Source organism: Mobula birostris, chromosome 18 (genome assembly GCF_030028105.1).
Source record: "Mobula birostris isolate sMobBir1 chromosome 18, sMobBir1.hap1, whole genome shotgun sequence".
In the NCBI taxonomy this organism is placed as follows: domain Eukaryota; kingdom Metazoa; phylum Chordata; class Chondrichthyes; order Myliobatiformes; family Myliobatidae; genus Mobula; species Mobula birostris.
Window position 1 is genome coordinate 15,890,890 of NC_092387.1, and position 14,588 is coordinate 15,905,477.

The 14,588-nt window shown below is 38.0% G+C and overlaps 1 protein-coding gene across 1 annotated transcript in view; it reads left to right on the forward strand.

Annotated features, from left to right (window-relative positions):
• Positions 1-14,588, forward strand: part of LOC140211971 (fibrillin-1-like) — a 460,859-nt gene that overhangs the window by 17,018 nt on the left and 429,253 nt on the right. The window contains exon 5 of the mRNA XM_072282261.1: positions 126-221. Within this exon, the coding sequence (XP_072138362.1) occupies positions 126-221 (96 nt within the window). The remainder of the gene's footprint in view (positions 1-125; positions 222-14,588) is intronic.

The following is a 14,588-nucleotide window of genomic DNA, read 5'->3' on the forward strand; positions in this document are numbered from 1 at the left end:
ATTTTGAACTGCAAATGAGAGCTTTAACACTGAAAAATATTAATTGCTGAAGTATGCAAATACTAATTTGTTTGTAAGACAGTAGATTTTAAATAATCATGTTAATTAAAAATAATATTTTTCAGCTGTCTGTGAGAATGGTTGTTTGAATAATGGAAGATGTGTTGCTCCCAATCGTTGTGCTTGTACATATGGATTTACAGGAGCACAGTGCGAAAGAGGTAAAGCATTTTCATGCATTAACCAAGGGTAAAATATTTAAAAGCATGTTGGTATCTTACCCATTTTATTTGCTATTGCCTTGTAATTATTTCTAAATTTGGGTTTGGTTATGTTGGTTTCTATTATTTAATTAGAATAATGGTTTATATTTGTGCTGATTATAGTGCCAAAAGAATATTACAAAAGTAGAAGGAATATAGATGAAAACCTTCAGGATGGAGGGATTAGGCTATGAGTAAATAATTATACATAATTGAATAATATTGTGGTGTGATGCAGTGCTCTTCCTGTTTTACCTTTTTTTGGGAGCTGATGAATATATTAACTATTCACTGTAATCAATAAGTTCATCAATTGTCAAAACATGACTAGGATAACAAGTAGTAAATGAAATGATTTTCTTTTTATAGAATCTAATGGTGCAAATAAAAGGCATTTAGCTGTGGTTCTGAAAGATCAATACAGTTTAGTCCCATGATCACCCTTTCCCCATGTTCTGGATGTTTTTAAGTTGTATTCCTATGGAATCTTATTCCAACCTTTGCGAGTGTATTAAAGATATTAGCACCCTTCTGTGCCAAGATGCTTTTGTTGGTTGATTATTTTACATTGTAAAGCTGATGATAAATCTAGCAAGTTGAAAGAAAGTATCAAGACCCATTAATTCTTGACCTGCTTTAAGAGATAATTTCTATCTTCTTGAGACTTCACATAATTAAAATCCTTTATCCCTGATAATAGCCTGATAAAATTCTTGTCTACCCTCTCAATGACTTTGATTTTCCTAAAATGTGGTGTTTTTGGATATGGTCATGTCTGACCATCCCATAATGGTATTGTAGCCCCCTGGTAACCCTCAGGCTCACTCAGCTTGCTTTCGTCTAGGGGGAGCAGCCTTCGGCCCCGCTAAACTGGGTAATCAAGTTGTGTGGATGCTGTGTGATGTACCCCATCCCACCAAATAACAGACAATGCACTATATGCGATTAAATGATTACACTTTATAGATCTTACTGGAACTATGTAATTAATAGAGATAAAATATAAGAGCAAAGTAAAGTTCAACCACTTCGTGCACAACTGTTGGAGCTCAATGAACGGGGTCTTCTTTCCACCGTGCGATCTCCTCCGACCCTCTCAACCTGTTGCCTGGGACCAACCACGGTGGTCGACCAGAGCGAGTCCAGTATGTCTTTCCTCTTTGGGTCTCCTCCCAAAAACCCTGGGCCTCGGACTCCTGCTCGGGGTCCATTCCGTCGCCCAGCTTATAGCATTGCATCTCCTCTCTCTGTCCCCATCGCGCCTTCTGCCCCAAAGCCCGCAAAAGCAATAGCTTACAGACACACAAGAAAGAATAACATCTATCCCAATTGGTTAGCAAATGAATACAATTCTCATTATCAGTCATATAACCCAAACAAGCTGTTAGAGAAAGAACCACTGTCTCAGCAGTTAACAACACAGAGAAGCCATTTTATTTTTAACATAACAAAGAAGCCATAGCAATAATATAAAAGAAGAAACCCCTTACAGTAGATTTGGGGAATTTGTAATTTTGAAATTGCCAAACATCTACTGAAACAAACTGGAATGGTCTTATCCATGCGCATAGGAATGATTTGAGTGCGTTTTCCATCTGTTCAGCAAACTGCAATTTCAAAGGTTGAATAGGTTTGGACTTTATTCCCTATAGTGTAGAGGAATGAGGGGAAATTTGATAAAGATATGCAAAATTATGAGGGGCATTGATAGGGTAAATGCCAGCAGCCTTTTTTCACTGAGATTAGGTGAGACTAAAACCAGAGGTCATGGTTTGAAGGTGAAAAATGAAATGTTTAAGGGGAACAAAAGGGGATCTATTTCCACTTGGAGGTTGGTGAGAGTGTGGATTGAGCTGCCAGCGGAAGTGGTAGATGCAGATTTGATTTCAATATTTAAGAAATTTGGATAGGTACAGTACATGGATGGGAGGGATATAGAGGGCTATGGCCCAGCTGCATGTTGATGGGACTGGGCAGATTAATAGTTCAGCATGGACTAGATGGGCTGAAAGACCTGTTTCTGTGCTGTAGTGTTCTATAATTCTGTGAAAGTCCTTCCTTTTTTTAACAACTGCTCCTGTTTTTGCTTGATGTGGATTGATAGAAGGATCTCTAGAAGTAGGTAGTAATGCCAGCTTTAGTTGACACCCTAATAGTGATTTCAGATGCCATCCCTAAAGTAATATGTTCTGACATAAAATGGCATTTGCATCCTTGTTTTCATACATAAATAACTAGGATGTTTCAAATGTTTACATTACAAGAATTGTGATAAAACTTTAATTGAAGTGTGCTATTTATATACAGACACTTTATCAGACACTTATGTCCTGAGACAGTAAACCAGGGAAGATGTATCAGCTGGTTACCAAGTTGAATCCTCTATTTGATTCAAAGGATGTAGCTTTTATGGTAAAGAGGAATTGTTGGTTAAATGCCATTTCATTTGTTGTTTACTTACAAGTCATCTGGAGAGTTTTAAACACAGTCCACATCAGATCCATATTCAGTAGTATCAATGTACAGCTGTTCATAAGTTAGAAGAATTCTGCTGGCATTTATACTAAGTGACTAAAGTAACTAATTTGTTTGCAGAACTAATTTGCTCTGCATCACATTGTATTGAAGATTTGTATAAATGAACAGTAATTGTTGCCAGACAGGTTTTGTTGACATAAGTGGAAAGCGTGCAATGTCAATATGTGAAAGTGCACTGATCTTCCTACGAGCTGCTATTCAGAGGCAGAATGAATTTGGTTTAAATGAATTTTGCACAATTATCAGGTTTAATGCTGTGGCCTGGCAGCAGTACAATTAACGGTGCATCAGCAAAAGCATGAAAGAGTAGCCAGTGATGTCAAATGAAGACAATATTGTGTTCTACATTAATGATCATGTATTTTGCCTGGCGTACCTTGCAGAATTAAGTCATTAATGCTAAGTGCTGACAATGTTGTGTTCCAGGTTCAGAAATATATTAGAAACATTTAAGAGACTGTAGAGTGGCATGCAAAAGTTTGGGCACCTCTTGTCAAAATTTCTGTTACTGTGAATAGCTAAGCGAGTAAAAGATGACCTGATTTCCAAAAGGCATAAACTTAAAGATGACATATTTCCTTAATATCTTAAACAAGATTACTTTTTTATTTCCATCTTTTACAGTTTCAAAATAACAAAAAAGGAAAAGGGCCCGAAACAAAAGTTTGGGCACTCTGCATGGTCAGTATGAAGGGTCATTACCCCCTTCGGCAAGTATCACAGCTTGTAAACACTTTCTGTAGCCAGCTAAGAGTCTTTCAATTCTTGTTTGGGGGATTTTCGCCCATTCTTTCTTGCAAAAGGCTTCTAGATCTGTGAGATTCTTGGGCCGTCTTGCATGCGCTGCTCTTTTGAGGTCTATGCATAGATTTTCGATGATGTTTAGGTCGGGGGACTGTGAGGGCCATGGCAAAACCTTCAGCTTGCGCCTCTTGAGGTAGTCCATTGTGGATTTTGAGGTGTGTTTAGGATCATTGTCTTGTTGTAGAAGCCATCCTCTTTCCATCTTCAGCTTTTTCTTTACAGACGGTGTGATGTTTGCTTCCAGAATTTGCTGGTATTTAATTGAATTCATTCTTCCGTCTACCAGTGAAATGTTCCCCATGCCACTGGCTGCAACACAAGCCCAAAGCATGATCGATCCACCCCCGTGCTTAACAGTGGAGAGGTGTTCTTTTCATGAAATTTTGCACCCTTTTTTCTCCAAACATACCTTTGCTCATTTCGGCCAGAAAGTTCTATTTTGACTTCATCAGTCCGCAGGACTTGTTTCCAGAATGTATCAGGCTTGTTTTGATGTTCCTTTGCAAACTTCTGATGCTGAATTTTGTGGTGAGGATGCAGGAAAAGTTTTCTTTTGATGACTCTTCCATGAAGGTCATATTTGTGCAGGTGTCGCTGCACAGTAGGAAAGTGCGCCACCACCCCAGAGTCTGCTAAATCTTCCTGAAGGTCTTTTGCAGTCAAACAGGGGTTTTGATTTGCCTTTCTAGCAATTCTACGAGCAGTTCTCTGGGAAAGTTTTCTTGGTCTTCCAGACTTCAACTTGACCTCCACCGTTCCTGTTAACTGCCATTTCTTAATTACATTACGAACTGAGGAAACGGCTACCTGAAAATGCTTTGCTATCTTCTTATAGCCTTCTCCTGCTTTGTGGGCATCATTTATTTTAATTTTGAGTGCTAAGCAGCTGCTTAGAGGAGCCCATAGCTGCTGATTGTTGGGACAAGGTTTGAGGAGTCAGGGTATTGAAAAAGCTTTGAAATCTGCATCACTTGGCCTTTCCTAATGATGACTGTGAACACACCATAGTCCTAACAAGCTAATTAAGGTCTGAGGCCTTGGTAAAAGTTATCTGAGAGCTCAAATCTCTTGGGGTGCCCAAACTTTTGCATGGTGCTCCTTTAGTTTTTTTCACTCTAAAATTATACAAAACAAAAATAATACACTAATCTTGCTTAAAATGTTAGAAAAGAATGTTTCATCTTTAATTTTATGACTTGGAGATCAGTTCATCTTCTACTCATTAACTATTAACAGTAACAGAAATTTTGACCAGGGTGTCCAAATTTTTGCATGCCACTGTATATAGTCAAGATTCTCGAATGTTAGAAGTGTGGCCTCATTGTAGCTCACTGTCATATCCTCTATGTTCCTATGTGCAATCTCGTGGCCCAGGATATTAAGGATAACTCAGCAACTGAGTGTGATTGGTAAGAAGGTTAAGTGTTTAGGTTACATATCCGGGACTTGGGTTTTGATTTCAAAGGGATGGTGGGGAAAGAAAAAAAAGAGTTAAGCTCCTGTTGAGTGTTAGATATTTGTTTTATTTTATGTATACATTTTGATAAAAAATTTTAAGTATTTTGATGTTATAAAATATATAGTAGATAATAGAAATTTGTAATACTGATGACAAACTGCTTCAGCAGTTATTGAAGTATAGTGAGGTTTTAAAATTTGCAGTTTTCTTATCACAATTTGTACAATTAACATAGTGACTGAAGCACCACAAGTTAAGTGGCTTATGTCAAATACATTTTCAGTCATTTATTGAAAACATTAGATTTGTTCATAATTAATATAACTGTCCTCTCTTCAAAGTTGAAGGATTAAACAGTAGTATATCATGGATCTTTACCTCAAAGTTTACTCTTAATCCTCAGTACCTAAAATCAGCTAAAGAATATCTTAAAGAAGTGCACAATTCTAGGCTTAAACTGCAATGCAATTATTCATTGAAAATGCTTTTATGGTATTTATAACTACTACAGAAATCTGCCACCTGCTTCTTGGCAGACTGCAATCAAGACAGCTGTTCCTTCAGTATGTATCTACTCTGTTCCTTAGTATTTGCCAGACCTTGCGATGCACTTTACGAGTCAATTATGTTTATGTTGGTTATTTGACACAGTCAGTCACAACAAATAGCAAATACATAGCAAATAGAGGTTGTGGGTAGTTAGAATTCTTAAACAGATTGAAGGCAACCAGAAAGTACTGGACTACTGACCAATTGACACATGACGTTTGGGAACGCGTATTGCTTCTCATGCACAATATTCAGCTTGTTCCATGTTCTCAGCCTTGTTATATACTATGTATATTAGCATATATTGCCTCTGCAGGGTGTGGCAAAGCTCATGATAATGGCTCCTTTGAGAGATTCCAAGCATTTCGTGATATTAAAGGTACTTTACAAATGGTGTGATTATTGGGATGCTCACAGCGTTAGCAGAATATCTTCCAGTGCATTAAATAATTTGTGATCTTGGAAAGGTTGCACTTCTGTTGTCATTGCTTAATTTGGATTACAGTACATCACCTGAACAGTATTTGCTATATGTATGGTGGATCCTTTATTCCCTAATTTTTTCTGGCCTTGTAGTTTTCACATTTACGTGCCTGAAAGAGGCAATGTGTAGGAAATGCCTCATTTCTGAAGAATTGTTCCTAATTGCTTTACGTCATTTTGTGGCTATATATGTGGAAATTGGGCATGGGAAAATCCTAACAAGTAAAATGTGTGAATTGGTAATTGTTGTCTGAGGCTATCTGTTCATTAAAATGTTGTGTAGTTTTGCCATCTTGCATTCTTATTCAGCATTCAATTACATTGAATAGTATGTGGTATTTAATGTAGTTTATCATATTATACTAGGGGTATTGCAATGAGTTTATCCATTTATGACTATCAGGGTCAAACAATTTATTTTTGATATTTAATCAATTTTTAGGTGGATAGGCACAGTTCTTCAAGTTTTAATTATTATTAGATGAATCATTCCTCTAGCTGGTGGTATTGTAAGTAACTACCAGTGAGGTGCTCTTTGCAGCTTAATGCGTGCCTGTCTTTCACACTGCAGAATGAATTCTCTGGAGACCTAATGTTAGAGCACTTCTGAAATTCTGGAGGTGTAGAATAATTACGTACCTTGTCACTAAGGCTATTCTACACTTATTCCAGTGGGGGAAGATGTATTCCGTCCTCAGCTAGTGCTTGTAGCATAACCCCATTTTAAAGGCTTACCAACCTGGATTGAAAATTCAAGTTTTTTATTCAATATTTTAAGTGTACTAGTTTTATTATTTTAAAACAATCCTTTCAAACTCGGTCAATTTATATGATCATCAGAGACATTTAAAAGCAGTTTGCTTTAATCTGTTTTCAAAGATGTCAAAAGACCATTGGATTGGTGACCTACTGTTTGATGGTCACTGCTTGCAGATTACCTTGCTTCATGGGACAACTGTGGCAACAAACCCAGGAGTTTGTTTTGACCTCTGGGGATGCAAGTGATTACTGTGGCCACGGCGGGTGGCGGGGTGGTCAAAATCTGGAGCATGGGTCAAATTGAATAGTATTTGGTCTGTTTTTTTAAAAAAAAATTGCTTTTCACTTTTTCTCCCCTTTCTGCTTGGCTCTGTGCCCTAGATTTTGAATTTGTTTCTAGTTGAGCCGTCTTTGTTTTTAATTGATAAGTTATAGGAAATTTTTGAAAATCTTTTTAAAATGAATAAATTCTTTAAACCTGCAGTGTCTTGTACCATAATTTTAAGACATTAATACCAAAGCATTCCTGTGACTCTCTAGATCTTGTGTTTAACCTTTGGGTAAGTTATCTTACAGTGGGCAGTTAACACAAAGGCAATCTGCCTAATTAATTCCATTATTGATTTAAATATTGGAAACATCAGATGACCTGTAGAGAAACACTGAATCATTGACGAGTAACTTCTGGATTTTGATGTGTGTGGAAATTTCTGAAGTTGGTTTAATCTTAAGGTGAAAAATTAAGCCTGATTCTTTTATCATATAGCAGTAAAATCCAAACCATTATTTGGTCATAAGCTGAGACTCAGTAAATGGAGATTTATAGACAATGGAAGTTGTAAAGCTTGCAAGATAGTATTCCTTTATTTTCCTCCTTGAACTGATTATATGATCTAGTTGTGTTATTTATTAGTAAAGTCTTGTGATTTTTATGTTGACAAAACTTATTTTAGGAAGTCTTCAGTTGATCCTGTGACTATAATTTCTTTGGGTGGTATATGGAGAAGCAGAATTTCAATTTTTTTCCCCTATACTTTGCATGGGGTAAAATGTGATTCTGGATTTAATGTTCAGTCTTAATGGAATACTGCTTTCCATCAGAATAGCACAAAGATTTTGAAAGTTTCAGTCAAAATGAATTGATGTTAAAATCACTAGAGTAGGTCATGTTTCCATGATCTTCCATCTCAGTTCAAAGAACCAGAAGTGAGCAATCCTCAGAGAGAATGAAGGAAGGAATACATTTAGGTTTACTGAAGTTCAATAGAAAATTATAGATTTGATCATAAAGCATACAGTCAAAGATTATCTGCTTAACAACCTATTAAGCAACAGTCCCTGTGGCTGCAAAGGAAGGAATTTGGTCACAATCCAGTTCAACTATGACATGAGCCTTAATCTAAAAATAACTGGTAAACCCTACAATATGGTTTAAATTAGATACAAACAATTGGTTTGCAGAACTACAAGCTTAGTACAGTAAGTTTAAAGCAGAGATTATTCACGATTCTCAAATTTATATATTGAAGAAAATAATAGAGAAACAGGATTTCATGCTTCAAGTTACAGAAAAGTACATCTGGAATATTAATTGAAGTATTTGTAATTAAGATGTTAATTAAGTTCATCACTGGATCCCTTTTATCCTATGCCTTAAACTCATCCCTCTAGTATTAAATACATCTGCTATGAGGAGTATGTTCCTATTACCTACCCTATCTTTGTCCATGTTTTTAATACCTCAGTCGTCCTTCTTCAGCCTTTAGTCAAAAAAATACTAAGACAACCTGTCAGTTCTCTCATAACTGAAATGTATCATCCCAAGCATCTTGTCTGCCCCCTCTCTAATGCATTCACCTCCTGCAATAATGTGGCAAGTAGAACCCCACAGTATGAAAGCTGTGCTATACTTAAATATTTGTAAAATTATAGTATAACATAAAACAGTTCAGCATAATACAAACTCTTCAGATTACAATGCTGTGGTGACTTTTAACCTACTCCAATGTCAATCTACACCTTCCCTCTCACATAACCCTCCATTTTCAGTCATCTATGTGCCTGTCGAAGAGTCTCCTATATGTATCGGCCTCTACCACCACCATTAGCAGCGTGTGACCTTCCCCTATCTCCCTGTTTTGATTTCACTTGCCAAGGCATTGGATTCCATGTTTTCACCTTATCTACCTGTGCTACCACTTTCAGGATGTAGTGTACAAGGTCTATATATTCCCCTCAATTCCCACATCCTACCCTTATAAGTACTCCCAAAGTGCATCACCTTCTACTAAAATTAAATCCATTGCTCTGCCGATCTTATGAAGTGATCAATATCATTTATCTTAATAGGAGCAGGTGATGTATAGATCCTGAACAAGCGATCCTGAAACAAGATAAAGGCAGCTTAAACCTGTGAAATGTTAATCTTGTCATTAAGTAGTTTATTGAATATTAGGGATCAACTTTTTATGTTCATAACCAATAAAACTTCATGAAAGTCCAAAATATGCTTGTATTTGAAAGAAATTGAAATTGTAGTTTCTGAAGTTTCCAGGAAAAGTACTGTCAAAATTTGAATAATCTATAGATTGCACTTGTAAAAACTGTAAATAAACTAAAAAGAACATGGGGAAGAAGAGTGTAACATACAGTGCCTATATAAAAAAAAGTATTCACCCCCGCCCTGGAAGTTTACATGTTTTATTCAGCATTGAATCACAGTGGATTTAATTTGGCTTTTTTGACGTTGATCAATAGAAAAGACTCTTCTGTGTCAATTTCTACAAATTAGTTTAAATTTATTACAATTATTAAACACAAAATCATTGATTGCATAATTACTTATCCCCTTCAAGTCAGTATTTAGTAGATGCACCTTTGGCAGCAATTACAACCTTGAGTCTCTGTGGATAGGTCTCTAGCAGCTTTGCACATCTGGACACTGCAATTTTTCCCCATTCTTCTGTCCAAAATTGCTCAAGCTGTGTCAGATTACATGGGGATTGTGAGTGAACAGCCCTTTTCAAGATCAACTACAAATTCTCAGTTGGATTGAGGTTTGGACTCTGACTTGGCTACTCCAGGACATTAACTTTGTTTTTAAGCCATTCCTGAATAGCTTTGGCATTATTCTTGGGTCATTGTCTTGCTGGAAAACAAATCTTCTCTCAAGTCGCAGTTCTGCTGCAGACTGCATCAGGTTTTCCTCCAGGATATCCCAGTATTTTGCTGCATTCGTTTTACCCTCTACCTTCACAAGCCTTCCAGGCCTTCTTCAGTGAAGCAACCCCACAGCATGATGCAGCTGCCATCATGCCTCACTGTAGGGATGGAATGTTTTCGATGTGTGGTGTTTGGCTTATTGCAAACATGGCATTTAGTCTGATGGCTAAAAAGAACAATCTTCAAGCTGACTTCTTGAGTCTCCCACATGCCTTCTGGCAAACTCTAGCCGAGATATCATGTGTTTTTTTTTTCCCAGCAGTGGCTTTCTCTTTGCCACTCGCCAATAAAGCTGTGACTGGTGAAACACTGGACAACAGTTGTTATATGTGCTGTCTCTCCCATGTCGGCTGCTGAAGCTGAGCTGTCATAGGTCTCTTGGTAGCCTCCCTCACTCATCCCCATATTGCACGGTCAGTCAATTTTTAAGGATGGCCTGCGCTAGGCAGATTTACAGCAGTGCCATATTCTTTCTATTTCTTGATGATTGACTTAACTGTACTCCAATGAATATTCGGTGACTTGGAAATTTTCTTGTATCCATTTCCTGACTTGTGCTTTTTAATAACCTTTTCACAGGGTTGCTTGGACTGTTTTTTTGTCATCATGGTGTTGTTTTTGCCAGGATGCTGACTCACCAGCAGTAGGAGTTTCCAGATACAGGTGTATTTTTACTGTAATCAATTAAAGCACCTTGACTATGCATAGGTCTCCAAAAGCAGATCTCCATTGAACTAATTCTGTGGCTTTTAAAACCAATTGGCTGCACCAGTGGTGATTGATTTATTTATTGTGATATAACATAGAATAGGCCCTACTGGCCCTTTGAGCCAGCAATTTCCCAATTTAATCTTAGCCTAATCACAGGACAATTTACAATGACCAATTAACATACCAACTGGTATGTCTTTGCATTGTGGGAGGAAACCGGCGCATCTAGAGAAAGCCCACGTGGTAACGGGGAGAACATACAAACTCTTTACAGGCAGTGGCGGGAATTATACCCGAGTCACCTGTGCTGTAAAGTGTTGTGCTAACCACCACACTACTGTGCCACTCACGGTGTGATTTAGTGTGTCATTTTAAAGGTGAATACTTGTGTAATCAATTATTGTGTTTTATATTTGTAATTAATTTAGATCACTGTATTGTTTGGGCTGTGGTGCAATTGGAGACTATATTGAATTAAGCATATAGACTAAAATCTGAAAGATCCATGACTTAAAAACAAAGTACCACAAATGTTCAGTATTTATAGAGAGAGAAAAATCATATTAAGGTTTTAGACCATGACTTTTAATTGCAACTGCGTAAAGTTAGAAAGGATGCTTGTTTTAAGTTTAGAGAAGGGAGGGCTGGGAGAACAAGAAATATCTCTGTCAGAATAGACCCAATAGAAAATGGATAACGGTGATGAAGAAGGCATGATAACGTCCATTGACCTAATGCCTGATATGATTTATTTACAGCATTTTGTTTTCATTTCACTTTTTGCTTTTTAATAACCATGAGATTAGTGAGCTGTTTGGCAAAAGGGCCTTTGACTTGGATGCATGGCAGCTTTAGAATTTTTTGTGGTTTTTGGAAATGATTTGTGATGCATTACCATCATAGGGGATATGGAAGCATTCATTTCAAGCCCCAGAATGCACATTAATATAGCTATAAATGTCATATCTGTGATGTGGTTGGCATCCATCTGTCTCAAAGGACAATAGGTGATGATGATCATAAGTCTGGGCAGAAGGTGTGGAGATCCTGAGATGCCCAGTCATCAAGTTCCCCCTCTTGGCCTCACCAGTGTAGTCCAAAGGAAAGCTTATAAAGCAATACGTTTGGCACCAACTTAGCTACAGGAGCTGCTGGAAGGATGTTCAATGACATCCAGCCACCTTAGGGGCTCCACTCTGGATTTGCTGTCTGGGTTTACTCCTGTAGCCTTTGTTTCTCCAGAAGCTCCCCACAAGGCAGTGGGGCTATTTACCATTAGCTGGGGATCCGGTTCACGAGCACTAGGGTGTGTCCACCCACCGGTGTTTCTGCATGCTATGTGTGCAGGGGCCAGACCTCCTCTCCCCCCCCCCCCCTCTGCAGTTCAGCCTGAGTGTGAAAGGAGTTCAGTTTCCGTGTGTCATCAGTGAGGAGACACTACATAAGGCTAGCTGTTGGAGAGACTAGGTACTGGCAGGGAGAGACTTGCACATTTAGCTCTCCTTTTCACGAGACCTTCAGCCAGCGGTGAAGCTGAAAGTGAGAGTGACAAGCACTACCCATTATATTAACACACAAGATGCATCACAACAACCATTTTGATGCTGTGATGTATGATGAGAATAAAAGTGAGGGCAATGGCTTGTATGGAAGTTTTGCAATTTCTTCTAGTAACTTTGCTTGAAAATTCTGGGTGCATTCAAAGTCGTGGGCTAATTTGAATCTGCAAGCTGCATGGTTGCTTGATTTAAAATATATTTACACTGGTAAATCAAAAATATATTTGTTGGACCCTTGCCACTTAGACACATTTGAACTTAGTCCTACTGCTTTTGAGGTTGTACAGTTGCCTTTTACTTGCTCAAGGTAACAAAATCAACTCCATGAATAAAAATTCAAATGGGAATATGGAAAAATTAGAGGTCATTCAGTTTAATCATGGGTGATCTTCTGTCTCTGTGTCATATTCCAGCTCTTCCCATATCTCTTGATGCCTTTTGTGCTTACAAGTCTGTGTACATCAAATTTATTCAGGTACTTGAGGTTCACAGCTTCCTGTGCTAGGGAATTCGAAGTAAAGTGATAATGTAAAGAATAAGGCGAAATACATTCAGAACATTAAAAATACATAAATCATTGCCTTGAACATTATTAAAATACTTGTGAATATTTATTTCATTGTTTGACATGTTTCTGACATTTGTCTGGATCTTGGCATAATTTTTCATTCAAGGTAGTGCTAGAACCTGCATAATTAGGTAGTGTGGTCAGCACAGTTGGAAGGGATCTTGTCAAGAAACAACTCTGCATCACAATTTCACCTCCAACTCTCAGACTAACTTGCTTTTCATATTTCCTCTGCAGCTTCATGCTTTTAGAGGGATACTTGTACCCTTGCAGCTTGTGTCCTGTGATCCTCAGTTCATATTAAATCTGACGCTTCTACTGACTTTTCAGTGGCCTTTCAGAAAATTGTGAGCTGTTTATCATGGGTGCCTATGTAGAGCTGTTGATAAGCTATAAGAATTTAAACCAGATTATATGTCTTCAGGGATCTAAACTCCTATCTGAAAAAACATGAAATTGGAGGAGGAATAAGACGCCTTGAGTTTTGAACCTGTTCTGCAATCCATCAAGGTCATTGCTGATTGTACCTCGGCGCCTTTTCCTAGCACCGCCTCCACATCAATTGATTCACTTAGTATCCAGAAATCTAACAATCTCTATTTTAAATAAACCTGATGTAAAGTCTGGCACAGCTGTCTTACATCAAGAATTCCAATGGTTTGTTGTCATCCAAGTGAAGAAATTTTCCTTGTCTCTGTCCTAAATGCCCCATGCCTTATTCTGAAACTGCCACTGGTCTCGTGGAGCAAACCTGATGGACCTGGACCCAGTCCAGTGAATCTTCATTATATTTCCTTTTTGCAAGTATGTCCTTAGGTAAACTACAGAAAATACTACAGGCGCAGTCTCACTAAGGCCCTATACATTTGCAACAAGACTTCCTTACTCCTGTATCTGAACCCTTTTGTAATAAATCCTAACATACTGTTTGCTGCTTTAGTTGCCTGCTGTGCCTTTATGTTGGCCTTTGAAAATGTGTGTTTGGGCACATCTTGCACAGTAGCAAGTTAGTAGTGCTACTGCTTCGTAGCTCTAATGACAGGCTTAAGCTTGATTTTTAGTGCTGTTAATGTATTTTCACATTTTCCTTAAAATCGGGTAACTTCTATATCAAAAACATCCCACTGTAAGATGCTTGTAGATGACTAGTATAATCTCTATAGAGTGTGGGGGGAGGGGGGGAGAAAATGTGTGAATGATGGATGACATTTACTTGATGGGCAAATAGTCTGTTCCAATGCTGTATGAGTCAGGTCCCTTTGAATGTCTTTTATACTCTATTTCTGACAAAACAAATACAGGATCTGGTAAGAAAAAGTCGTATGTTGCTGGTCTGAGGAAATATGAGCTTCTGCATGACTGCTTTGATTTGGTGGACTGTTCAAAGCCTCATCTGCTGGCCTTGATGAGTAGTATGTCACCACCATCATGAACTTTATCAGTAGTGTTTTGAGGACTGTGTACCAAATCTGGGTGTTGCCAACCAAAAACTATGGATGAGCTGGGAGATCCATTCCCTACTGAACCCCAGGTTTTCAGCATTCAACCTGATGACCTTGACCTTTACAAGAAACAAAGATACAATCTCTAAGGCTATCAGAGATGTTAGGAGACAGTACCAGTCCAAAATAGAGTCCCAGACCAACTGTTAGTTGTGGCAAGACTTGCATGCA